This window comes from Lichenostomus cassidix, chromosome 1 (assembly GCF_008360975.1).
Source record: "Lichenostomus cassidix isolate B80296 chromosome 1, HeHo_3.0, whole genome shotgun sequence".
NCBI classification, from domain to species: Eukaryota; Metazoa; Chordata; class Aves; order Passeriformes; family Meliphagidae; genus Lichenostomus; species Lichenostomus cassidix.
Genome location: NC_139479.1, coordinates 10075672 through 10089228, shown reverse-complemented (window position 1 = coordinate 10089228; position 13557 = coordinate 10075672). Strand labels below are relative to the sequence as shown.

Sequence of the window (13557 nt, the reverse complement as noted above, 5' to 3'; positions counted from 1 at the left end):
ATGTTGATGTTTTGCAAATTCTGGTTTTATTGACCATATTTATATTTAAAGCCTAAAAGTCTCTAGTACGCCATTAGATCATCTCCTCATTTTCTAGCATCTTAGAACAATCTCTAAACTACAAATATTTTACAAATAAAAAAACTGTTTAGAAAGATCACCCCTAATTCTCTTAGGAACTAATTTTGGATTTTGTAAAACTGGAAAATTCATCAGTAGGAAATGGTTATTCTGTATATAATAGTTTTAAAGGCCCAGAGTCCATCACAGAACTTATTAGGAGGCTTACTAAAGGAAATAGAATAGCTTAACCCAGATTGATTATAGCCTTTGGTGGTAACAGCTGGCTTCAAATTAAACTGAAAAAATGTATATGCATTTTGAAGTAGTTTAGGAACATATCATAAATAACTATTGTAGGATTCTGTCACAGAATGACATATGTATGAAATGGTAAGCTTGAGAGGCATTTGTAACAGTAATTACTTTAGTTATAGTCTGAAGAAAACATTAACACTTCCATCTCCTGCACTGCAGGCAAATAGTTTCCTGTTCAGCTATGAACCAATGGATGCTGTCATCTTCTAATTGTACAAACAATTTGAAAACACTTAATCAAATCATAGTTCATAGTCTAAAATAATACATATGAAATACTTTAGCATTTTTGAGGTTTTTAAAACTAAGAATAATGAGTGTATCCATAGCAGAAAGTCTATCAGTAAAGAAAGAGAATGAAAAAATATCTCAGAAGCCGCTGAACATGTAATGTCATTTTACTTTACAGACTGGACAGCATGAGCTCTGCTCACTTAATTTGGTGCATAGCATAATTTTATGTTAGCAAAAAGTTAAGAAGAGAATAGGCATCACAGTGCAATCTGACCTCTATTTGGTATAACATGGATCTGGCACTGCTATTGAGATGTAGCTGATTGGAAATTCTGGTTATTCAATACATCTTCCAGGTAATTATTTCTTGCATAGATTCTACTGACCTATTTAAAACTGATCTCCAGTACACATTTCCAGTGCTAGGAGGGGATGAATGGGGACTATTGGCTTGCTTCTAGGTGTCATTCATTAATTTCCCTGTATGTGACCAAAAATAGCTCCATATTAATTTTTTTTTTTTTTTGGTGGGGGGAAGGATAGAAAATTATGAATTACCTATGCATTTCAAATAATTTTGGGATGAGAACATAAATTAGAAATTCAACAACTCACTTTGCTGTCAGAATCTCCATAGTAGGCAGCTGTCAGCACAGTTCCCTCATAACAGCACTGTAAGAGTTCACTTTGCTGAAATACCTCTTTTCAGAACAGCAGTAGCTGAAAAGCATCAAAATGAACTACAGAAGAATATATAAGGCTTTTTAAACATCATTATTATTATCCTCTGAATGAACTACCTATCCTTATTCATTGTCCTGCTATTGAGGTTGCTATTTAGTATTAAAATATTTGTAATAATATGGAATTTTAACCTTTGCAAATCTATTTATTTTATTTTTATGGCTGGATATGAACCCAACTGAAATTGAGCTAATTATTTTAATGGGTTGTCTTGCTTCTGTCTCCTTTTGAGAAAAGATGACTAGGGACAAAAGGATTGTCCCCAGTCCCTGCACACAGAAACTCATTTTGGAGTAGATGATGAGCAGATCAGTGATCAGTTTATTTCTGATTTATGAATAACTGCAAACTCTATTTGGTTTACAAATAAATAAATTTCAGGCTGACACTTTCCAGTGAACATTTGTCAGTGATATACAATTGGCTACAACTGTCAATTAACCTGAAGAAAGTAAAAAATAAACAGCACATAATTCAACTAGAAATTGTATTAAAATTGTAAATAGGCTTTGACAAAAGAATTTAAAAGGATACTTCAGCCTTTGTGAATATCCTTGTTACATTAAATACATAAAATCCATAATCTATATGCAAAGTTCATGTAACTGCTTTACTCATAACTGTAAAAGTCAATCTGCAAGAACAACCAGCATTTCTTAAGAAGCAAGACTAAGACTTTAATGAAAATTCCTTACAGAAAAATGCAAGACTTATGTCACTAAATTCCGTTCTGCTTTTCACAGTTATCAATCATCATACTGAGTCAAGGTGCCTCTTCATCTGACAATGAAGGAGAACTAATTATCCTATAGCAGACTGCAGTTAACTGAAAAAAGTCTACATGATTCTACATGAATAGCCTTTTATTTGGAAGGTGTTCTTAGATATGCACCTCTATTTTGAACTAAAGAAACCACAACACTACCACCCACTCCTAATTTTTTTTGTTGTTGGGTTTTTTGTTTGCTTTGGGTTTTGCTTTGTTTGCTTGGTTTTGCTTTATAGTAGTTGCAATAAAAAAAAATTAGAATGTAGTTATATCCCTCATGAAGTATAGATGCTCTGCTGTTCCCTTACAGGGCTGTGCATGACAGAAAACTGAAGCAGTTTTATGCTGCTAGTGGTATGTTAGAATATCACTGGCAGACAAAGGTGCTTTGCTTTGTGCTCTTGTGAGTATGCTGGGAGTAGCTGAACTACCTTTAGCTAAAGATAAATCACACCATTAAAATTGGCTTCTCAGCCACAAAATCCATGCACAACATCTCAAAACAGTGGCTTTTAATTGAAAAAACCTAATATTCCAGAGTGCAAGAGTATAAAAATCTGAAACTTCCTATGGGTACTAATTTCCATTAGTATTTCTCTGCAGATGTCTACAGAGAGACAGCAAAACAGTGAGAAGGTATCAGCATGACATGAAATGATTGTTGCATGCTGCTAGCATAGCCATTAACAAAGTTTTGGATGGTATGGAGCAAATGAGAGTCTTTGGGGAAGAAACAGAGACAAATTGATTCTACTGTCAATTCCTGGAATGGGTCTTTGAATAAAACACCAAATGGGCAAGGAAGGTATGACTGCATATTAATTGCATAGCAGCAAAAGCTTAATACAAAAATGAGTGGTGGTTTTGTGAGACCCTAAGTGTTCCAGGCATTCTGATGAAAAGGAGAACCTTTTGTTGGTGATTGCAAGGAGAAAGCATCATTGAATTTTCTGCAGAGAGGAGTGGAAATCATAGTCCATGTCTAAAATATGATCTGAGCTACAATCAAACTGATCAGGCAATGGATATTTGGGGACAAATAATAGATTCATTTGGGCTTGAACAGAATTTAAGACAGTTAAATGATGGTTTGGATTTAACTGGACAGAGGGATGTGCTTGGAAGGGAGACAGAAAGAATGTGTGTTATTAAGGAAGTAAGTTATATTTCAGTCTACAGAAAATGTAACTCATATGAGAGAAGAAAAAAGGGAGTGTAACAGATGACAGCAGAGAAGTCTGAGGAGTTTTTTGGTTATAGATCATCTCTAGTCTAGGTTGCATCCTGTGGAGCAGATAGGTGAAAATATCTCTTGTCCTCACAATCAGAGATCAACACCAATTTGTACATTAACACAGATGAAGCATCTGTACAGTAATAATAATAATAATAATGCAGTAAGACTGACCAAGGATCCACTATTTAGTGTGATTTCAAAGTTATACCATGATCTTCGCAGCTCCAGCAGCTTTAACTAAAGAGAACAGTGACAAATGCACTAGGTTAAACACATTCCCTAGGAAGTTTTTAATCAGATTAGGACTGGGGAAGCTACAGTGATCCAAATAAGGAGAAGGATTTGCAAGAAATGCAATCGCATATGACCAAGGGTTTGAAGATCTGCTCAGAAGGTGCTTGGTTTTCTTAGATGTATAGAGAGAACTAGGTACTTTGCCACATACTGTAGTATCAGTCATTGTGATACTCATCATAAAAAAAGAGAAAGGATGAGACATATATAATGTATCACTTGGATAATGATTGGCTGATAATATAATTTATAAAGAAAAAGCCTTATTGTTTGCTAACAGTTTTTAACTGAAGGCTATATAACTTCAACAAGTTTAGCTTTTAATTGAAACATTTTCAAAGGAAAAATGTTTTATCTATAAGTGAATCAATTAATACGTCATTAATTATGTTATCTAGAATGCATTTATTTATTTTTCAAACCATAACAGGACTCAGAACTATAATTATGGAGTCAACACTCCTGGTCATGGCTTTAGAATTAAATTACTTGCTTTGTTTTCCAGTAATATCAGAGATTCAGTGTTTCTTTTCAGAATATCTCCTTCAAAATTAAAAACCTAAAGCAAACGATGGTTGTAATAGCACTTTCTGAGAATTTATAAATAGATCTCTTCTGTTCATTTATGAATTTAAATGAAGATAAACAAATTTTGCAGTTAGCTGTTCATCAGCTACTAACTATTTCATTTGTTCTTGTACAGTATCTGTACAGGACGCTCATTAAACTTTCTGTGTGATTAAAACTGGAGGACTTTCATTTTAATAAACTACATTTGATTTTCAGAGGCATTTTTTTCTTGCCATTAGTCATTCTATTTCCTCTTTCTTAGATCCTAATGTTCAACTAGAGAAAATAACAGTTAGCTCAGGTCTCTTTCAAAATGACTGATGATTCCCATTTATGTGACTGGAACAGAGGCACTTTGTTCTTATCAAAATGGCAACTGCCTCTATTGTGCTCTAGCTGAAGGAATCCTGTATTATTTATCAAGTCTGTCCATGGCAGTCGTGCTGCAAGAGGACAAGTCTGCCCAAGTTTCTCAATAAGCAGTGATTTTATGAAACAACCCTTAAAATCAGATAAGCATTAAGTTACAGAAAATAATGACAATTTTTCCAGGGTTGCTGCCTTTTTTTTAGATTATCTTTAGTTATGAAGCCTATTTATCAAAAAAGACAGGAAGTGCCACCATCATGAAAAACCATATATTTAAAATTATTTAAATTCTAATCTGCAATTATAGAAACAATTATGTATTCATCATAATTTAAAAAAACATAAAGGAAAAGGCTAATTTTATATACTTTTAACCTATATTCTTCTACCTATTCTCTTTTGCTCTTAGCTGTCAACTTTGCCTCTCCTGAGTTAACAGTGAGTGTGCTGAGGATTTTTACACATTTCTGTAGTGCTTTGACCCATGTCAGCAGTACACATTCTCAGTGATGATCCCATTGCATTTTCATTTCTGAGATTAAGAAACTCTTTATATGTACTATTTAATATAAATCACTATAGTACAATGACATCAATTTCTCACTCTAAAATATAATTACACTGATACAGGGATCCATACCATGAACAATTTCATGCTCAGAAATACTGATGCATGTCACATACCTTGACTTTTTCCAAGTGATCCTGCAGAGAGTCAATGAGCAGATCCCCCACTGGCTGCCAGGATCCCTTGAAAGCCTCAGCCTGGCGTAGTTTCAGGTCCAGTTCATCCATTGCCTCCTGAAGGCCCTGCAGTCTTTCGAGAGCATCGTCGATCTTCTTTTGCCAATCAGCAGACTGTAGGTTCAGCTTATCCCACTCAGTTCTGACCTCATCTGCTTGCCTTTGCAGAAGTTTAGGGACATTGTGGGCTCTTTCTTCAGGTGACAGATCTAAATGGGAAAGTGAAGAGGCTTTTAAGACATATTCTATCTTAGAACTAAAACAGTTGCCATCTGGATAAATTCAAATCTTAGTAAGAAACTATTCATAAACAAAAGCACCTGTGATATTTGTTTTATTAATGTATTTTTGTTTGAAAATCTCTTCAAAAATTTGTATCTTGCCACCATAAAAATCAGCAAAATATGCATTTAAGTACATAAAGGCATTTTGAAACATGCAAGGTGTAGCTAGAAGTTTATCAGCTGATTCAGCACAATATTTCTGCACGTAGATAAATATTAATCACTGTGAAGTTTTTGCTGCAATTAGGTGGAATTGGGATCTCCTGTAGTACTGAAACTACGAGGTGAATTTTCGCTTAAATTGCAGCTTTGAGACCTCAAATGAGGCTGTAATTATAGACAGGTCTTGAAGGTTTAAAGGCAGTTTCGAAATCTGCTTATAAATATGCATGCCTATTTAGTACCACAGCGTTCAGAAGGACTGCTAAGGCTTGCTTTCATCTATATTTTTAGCTTAGCTTCTGAATACTGGCATTCAGCTCGGAGTGTAAAAGGAATGCTTTCAGAGCGGCTGGCAGAATTGATTTAATCATCGCTGATCATCACTGATCTTTCCAGCAATGTGTTATTACCCTGCTCTTGCTTCAATTACCTCGGGGCTCTGGGCAGACCTTCTCGGCTGCCTCCGCGGGCTGCTCGGCCAGGAAGATCCGCACAGTCTCGAGGGCACTCCTGATGACAGGTTCTTTTGTTTTCAGCTCCCTCTTGAAAGTCTGAGGAACAAAATTATTGTAAGTGGATCTATAAGGAAATATCAGGTCAGAATGTCAATGTCAGAACAAGATTTCCAGCAGCAGCTTCTACGTGTGTATGACAAGAAGCAACAAAACACACACACACGCAAAATTAAAAGAATCAGCTTTTGCTTAACTAGAAATAATATTGTATTCAAAGGAGCAAATGTGCTACCAGCATATTGCATTTTTCTTCTCTCAGCAACAGCTCCTTTTGCTACCTCTCTTCTACACCCTGCTTTTAAATGACCATGAACAAGTTTCTCAAGATTAGCATTAGAAGCTTCAGTAGGTTACTGAAAGTATACATATCCCAGTATTTACTTATTCATTTATTTATATTTGTTAATGAGGCTATAAGATTCTATTAATCTGATTCCAAATGTACACCACACAAAAAGTGCAGATGAAACCCAGTTTGTGGGTTGCATATTGGACTGGCTCTTCTGCATGCTGCAGTGAATTTATCTAAATGGTCCTAACCGCTCTTTTATTTCAACATTTTCTTCTGCATTTATGAAACATTGTTGGATGCATACTGTTTAAAATAGCATAGAGGTAAAATATGCAGGTAATTTAATAGCACAGGGTAACACAAAACACAATACTGCAAAAAGAAGAGCCACATGCCATGAGTAGAAAATAGATATTTTACTGCAGGGATTAGAAAATTCTTCTTACAACTCCAGCATTATATAAGCTTCTAACGTAATAAACTCACCAATTCAATTAAATTAATTATTAAACAAAATTTGTATTTCTGTGCAAACTAATGAAGGATTATGAATTCAATATTAAAAAGTTCATTACACTTTGAATTATATTTGATATGTGACTCTCTGTACAGGAAATGCCTACCAGAACTAATAATGGGAACACGTACAGTTTATAATATGAGCACTCACAGGTAAAAAGTTCTTAACACATTTCAGGAAAGTAAACTTAAGGAAATAACTACATTATTCTACTATAAATATTTAGTTACACTTTTTATTAAATGGTTGAGGACTGACCATAAGGTTTGTAACTGTGCTTGGGAAAACCCTTTAGCAAAGTCTGCTTTGTTGAAGGAAATAACAAAGCAAAAACATCTTCATTTTGTGTCAGGGACAATAATGGAACTGGAATCTTTTCACAGAGTCTATCTGCTGTCATGAGGGATTCTTTCATTCGACCAATAACGGTGATAAATATTTTAAACAATCATGTTGACCTTTAAAAAACAACACTAATTTTCACAAATAAAAAATGTATTACATATTAACAAATAAACTACCACTGGATATTGTTTTCCATAATAACTGGCTAGAGTTACTACATGGCTGAATCTCCAACTCTAGACATTTTTAGGTTTATGATTCTTATAATTCATACTTGACTTTTGAATGAAGTGCAATGGAAAGAGGAAACACAATAAGCCTTTCTCAAGCCTCCAAATGAGGAAAATCTCTTCCTTTAATTAGCCTTTCTGTCCATCTCACATCATTCTGTCCCACTAGAATGGTGTGGCAGGTCTGCAGGTCAAGTAAGCCAGCAGGGAGCATGATTTAAAATCCAGCATGGTACTTTTCATGATAATTTCCATGGGCTGTGTGATTTGCTCTCTGCTGATAGTGTTAAAAGTAACATCAACAGTCAAACTCACTTAAACCAGTGTTTTGTAAACATTAAATGGTATAACAGCTTCAAGATATAATATGCTTTAGAAATGTCTCCAAAGATGCATTATTTCTCAGAAATGTCTGTCCCCCAGACCAGTCAAAAAGGAAGCACTTGCACAAAGTTCTGTTCTGCAGACACATACCAACAGCAGGAAGGAGTCAGAGATATTCCAGAGGAACACAGAAATACACTGTTGTAGTGGATAGTTAAAAGCCAGAAATACCTCTGAACTGTGCATTTGGGAATGAGTAGTCCTGCTGTAAGGAGTGCTTCTGCTCTAGACAGGTCACCCCTAGATATGTTCATGTGCACACCAGGAGAAGGACAAAAAATACATCCTTTCAGCTTGCGCTGATTTTGCAGAAAACTACAGCAATCCAATACACTGAGTGGCATTATCTTTCCAGAAGATGTTTAAAGCCACATTCCTCCTGTGTTTCTTGTGCAACAGAATGAGAATATACATGTACTGCATCCCATAAAGCCTGTGAGCAGGAATCATTGTATCTTCCTCAAAAAAATAGAGACATGCTGAAAGGAACTTCTGAATTTGCACATTTTATTTTGTCCCAAACAGAAAAAGTCTCTTTATTAATAAAGGAAAACTGAGCCAATGTGTTAAACTTCCCCCCCAACTTTTCCATTCTGAATGTTGGAGCTGGTGGAGGTGATTATAGTCTGTAAATCCTCAGTTATAGAATACCACACAGTATGGTGTTGAGATCTGTTTACAGTTCTCATCTCCTTCCCTAGTTTTGATCTACAGATTTCTACTGAGTTAAAATATGTTTCAATTAAAGAAAGTTGAAAAAGAGAGGATGAAAAAAACATGAGGCTGAAGCAGTAGCACAGAACAGCATTAAAAATAATGAATGCTCATTTCATACTAAGCCATTCCAAAAGAAATTCTTACTGTATGAAGATAAAGCTGCTTTTCTGATTAAAGTTTGTTGTGAGATATGTACATACTACCAATAAAAACCATAAGTAGCATTAAGAGACATTTTCTCTTCTTTAGGAGAAAAAAAAAAAAGAATTTATCTGACAAATACGTCTTTATAATAACTAGACCATCACTGAAAGCAGAATTAGCCTAAATGAATGTCTAATGTACAGCTAATGATTGCAAGCTAATTTCATTGAATTCCTTAACTTCTTCCACACTTCGTGGTGACTGTAGAGGAAATCGAATAGGCATAATGTATGACCTGACAAAAAAGTAAGTAAACTACTTTATTTAAGCATGTCTATTTGTCATCAACACTACGGCAGTAATGGCATTCTGTCCACCATTTTAATAATGCATATATTGATCAGCTTATCTCAGACCTCTACTACCACCTCATGGGTGTCCTTAAATCTTTTTAAATGAAGAAACAACGATTGTTTAAATTGAAAAATGAAAATATAGTGAGAAAAGAGTTGCATTAGTAAAAGTAACATTAATCTCTGTTATTTTAAAACTAGGATTTTTTGCTTTCAATGTATTTTAAAGAGAAAGAGTACAATTAGATTAATTCAACATGTTTGCCAACCAGAATTCTTTTCAAAAATGGGGTTTGTCCTAATTATTAGAAGCAGTTATCAACTGTGCCATCAGAATTGGTTATTGTGTTGAAGCAGGAACTGTACTCCTCCTTAGGCAGTGATGCTACAGATTTCAAATGAAAGGGTTTCCATGGAATTCTTAATAAGTACTTTCTATGTTCATAAATGCTATTTATGCTGTTAATAAAATCACTACACAGCAAATGAAGCAACTCTTAAAAGAATGAAAGACATAGCAGGCTATCTGCATGATGCCTAAATTACTTAAATGAGATTAACAGTAACATGCACACAGTTGTTAATGCAATTTCACTAAAGCAGTAGTATGATGCTGAGTAAAACAAAGAAAATATAAGGTAATTAAATAATGTTTTGAAGAACAGGAGTATTTTTTATCATTGACTAACACCACCACCATCACTCCTCCCCACATATTCTAAGACTTTGGAATAGAGACAATTTCTTCAGATGCCAAAAATTGACAAAATGACCTACTATATATACATATAAGTTCAAACAAATAGCAGTTATGTGGGTGTATTTGGGATGCATTCCAAATTGCCTTGTCTGAAAAGCACCTCACATTTATAACACAACAATGATTTTGACTGCATGGATACCCCTGTTCTCAGTTGAGTTCAAGCTCTCCTCTGGCATAGATTCAAGCATTCGAAATTTTCATCTGAATCCTACTCTTAAAATTTTTAAAGCCGATCTTGGCAACTAGGAGCACTCAAGTGGTAAGGACTGACTTATTTTCATCTCTTTTATGAATCTCTGTGGTATTCCAGATGGTCTTCTAAATGATCGAGAGGTTAAATATGTTTGTTCTTCTTTAAATTTTATCTTTAACGGAAAAGAAATAAAATCAGCTTGCAACACTTCTTTAGAAAAAGGATTCATAAAATCACGTTTGCATTCATCATGCCATTTCTCAGTTGAATCAGCTAAAATGCATATAAAAAGTGTTCCCCTGATGAGGTTTGCTCACTTCTCCAGAAGTGAATAACTTCTGGAGAAGAAGAACTTACCTAGGTTCAGTTCTGGCATTACCAAACAAAAACATTTCTTCACAGAAGGAAAAACATTGTACTTATGAAGAAAGACCAAAACTGGAAGTTTTACTAATTTAAAAATCTGAGCAGATCTGGTAGATGTTTCTCTTTTTTAATGAAGACTAATTTCCAGAAGTGACATTCAGGAGAACAAAATGAACAGTCAGCAGATTCTTCTTCTCAAGATCATCACACAACTACTGTTTAGTTTCACAGCTACACCCTGAAAGCTAAGCTCTGCTCTTAAGCAAAGGCCCAAACCTCTTGAAAATAGGTTTCCAGAACTGGGCTCCAGTTTTAAGCTAGATAAACTCCTACACTTTTGGTGCAAGCCTTTTTAAAAAGATTTTTTCTTATATTAAGAAAGGAGTTAAGTTGTCCATTCAGATCTAGTCTTTGTATATCTGCTTCTCTAAAAGAAACTTTTAGAGTAACAAAGTCCATAATTTCCAGGAAGGAAAAAAAACTCCAACCAGCCAACCAACCAACCAACCAACCAACCAACCAACCACAGGTTTTGTCAAAAGCAACCTCAAGTTGACTTCCACGTTGATGTTTTTCCCCCTCCTCTGTCAGAGATATTTGAATTCATTAATTTCAAGTATTCTGTTTTGTTCTTTTTTCCACAGGGTATCAGAATAACTACAACTAGAAAGGCCTCACAGTTCTGAAGTGCTATAGAATGGGAAAAGGAAAAAGACATAAGTCTAACAGCAACTAAAACACTCTAGCTTTGATACTAGACAGGATGACCAAAGCTCTGTGTTATATATCTGCAAGTGGCTGAGCAGTTAAAAAGGAGAAGTGAGATCTATTTTATAAGGTAATTTTGCCCCTACTTATGGTATCTTTTTCAATAATTCTCTTCCCTGAAAGTTCTAAATACTTCATTTGAAGTGAGATCACTTAGTTCATTGCTGAAGACTTGCCACCTATATGATGAATTCTGGGAAACTCAAAGTGCTTATAGAGCAATATACAATACTAAAAACTCATGAGAAGTAATTTCCTTAGATGAAAAAATATTTCTTCTGTCTAGGAGAAAAATAATGTCTTCAAAGACTTGGATATTATTTAGATGGAAAAAGTTTTGTAGCAACAATTCTATAAAAATCCCTCTCTAACTCTTGTTTTGGCTCAAGAGTTGTCTTTGGAGAAAGAGTTTGAGTTAATGTCATGCTGAGTTAAAGCAACATCTATATTGCTTCTTTCATCCTGATATTCTGGATGGGCTTTAAAACTACTTTATGGAAGTTGCTACTTTATGGCTAGAACAGACCTCAGGCTTCTCTTAACTTTCATGGTTATATATAACACATTTTCACTTTCTTGGGGGAAAGGTTAGAAAAGGAATGGTGTTTTCCCAAAAAGTCGTGGATGTTTTCACCTTACTGTCTCTGTGATAGTGCTTTAAGTCCCACGTAAAATTTTGTGAGAAAGACACATCCTACACATCACCTCTCCAGAGGGAAGACCTAGGAAATGTGACAAAGATGCCCCTTGCAGCAAAGCATTATATTATCATAGAAAAGATTTGGCACTGAGAGATGTTTTTGTTCATCTTTCTCTTTGGCTTTCTCAACCATTTGGTGAAGAAAGGTCCTTGACAAACTGTATTGACACTACTTCCCACCAGTTTGCTGCAGTAATTGAATGTCTGTGTGCCTATGGAAAAATCCCTGCCTGGCTGAATATGGTTCTTCCTGACTTTTCACAAACTCAGGGCTCCAAATAACTTAAAGCAGCAAGATATGTCATGTTCACTTTCTAAATTTGATCTCACTGTCTGTTCTCAAATGTGTCCTTCCCTATAAGGAAGGACCATATATTAGAATAATATTTATATACAGCTACCTGATGAAGGGAAAAAACACTGATCCAATTTTGTTTTATAGCACCATTTCACTTTTCTTCATGAAGCAATAAAATCAGAGATTTAGGAACTTCAGAAACAATACCTTTTGTTGTAAGTTCCAAAAAGGAAGTTACATATATACAGCACAATGCTTTGAGAGGATAATCACTGGATTTGGAAAATTCTCTTCTCATGGAATTAAGCTGTCAGACTGATAATTTAAACTTTTCAATAAAAATTACATTTGTTTGAAATAACTTTTTAGATAGCACACCGAAGCATTATCAGACACCAAACAAGTAAAAACCTCCCATAATGTCATAATTTTAATTAAAGGTGCATGTGGATGAAGGAGAGGAGAACTTGAATATATTTTGTACAATAGAGGTACTAGAATTTTGATTTCACATTCAGACCTGAACAGACCTCAAAGGCAAATGAAATTAAAGACTGTTTAGGTGAAAGCAGACATTGGGGTAGCATCAGGCTGGTATCAATTGATTAAACACAGGAGACATACTTTAAGCATACCCTCACCACAACAAAAAAAAATCAATGAGAATCTTTGTACGAAGAACTATTCAGAAGTATTATTCTGGGGCTTGTTCATTTGGCAGGTTTAAAAAAAACAAACAACTTCCTGTATATCTGTTCAATTTAGGTTCCCTTTTATTACAAATCTTAGTCTAGAATGGTCCCCCATATGATGCTCTGCTATGATCTTTCCATAAGAATTCCCTGATGAAACCAATATGAAACACAGACAGTTATCACAACAGTTTCATGGTGCAGTGCTGTGCAGTAGGGCTGCTATCAGCTACTCTTTTCACAAATGTTCCCAAAATCCACACTAGGGTTTCAAAAGGTATACATGAAGTTGGAATGCATGATCTGGAAAACAATTCAGAACTAGTTTTTTAATCCTCAAAAATTACTAGGTTAATAATTGTTTGGCTATGAAATCTGCCTGTCTGTGATAGGTCTCTGAAGGTTATGGTCATAAACCCTTCCTTCTCCAAAAAGCTGATTTTCTCTGATGTGTTTGAAAGCTATAGCTGGTATTCTTTCCAACAAGGACTG

At 34.9% G+C, this 13557-nt stretch overlaps 1 protein-coding gene across 9 annotated transcripts in view; it reads right to left on the bottom strand.

Moving 5' to 3' along the window:
• DMD (dystrophin) overlaps positions 1 to 13557 on the bottom strand; it is a 1152080-nt gene that overhangs the window by 184572 nt on the left and 953951 nt on the right. For all 9 annotated transcript variants that reach the window (XM_085049820.1, XM_085049818.1, XM_085049835.1 and 6 more), the window contains 2 exons: positions 6216 to 6336; positions 5280 to 5548 (listed from right to left, as the gene is read on the bottom strand). In XM_085049820.1, coding sequence (XP_084905946.1) covers positions 5280 to 5548; positions 6216 to 6336 — 390 coding nt within the window. The remainder of the gene's footprint in view (positions 1 to 5279; positions 5549 to 6215; positions 6337 to 13557) is intronic.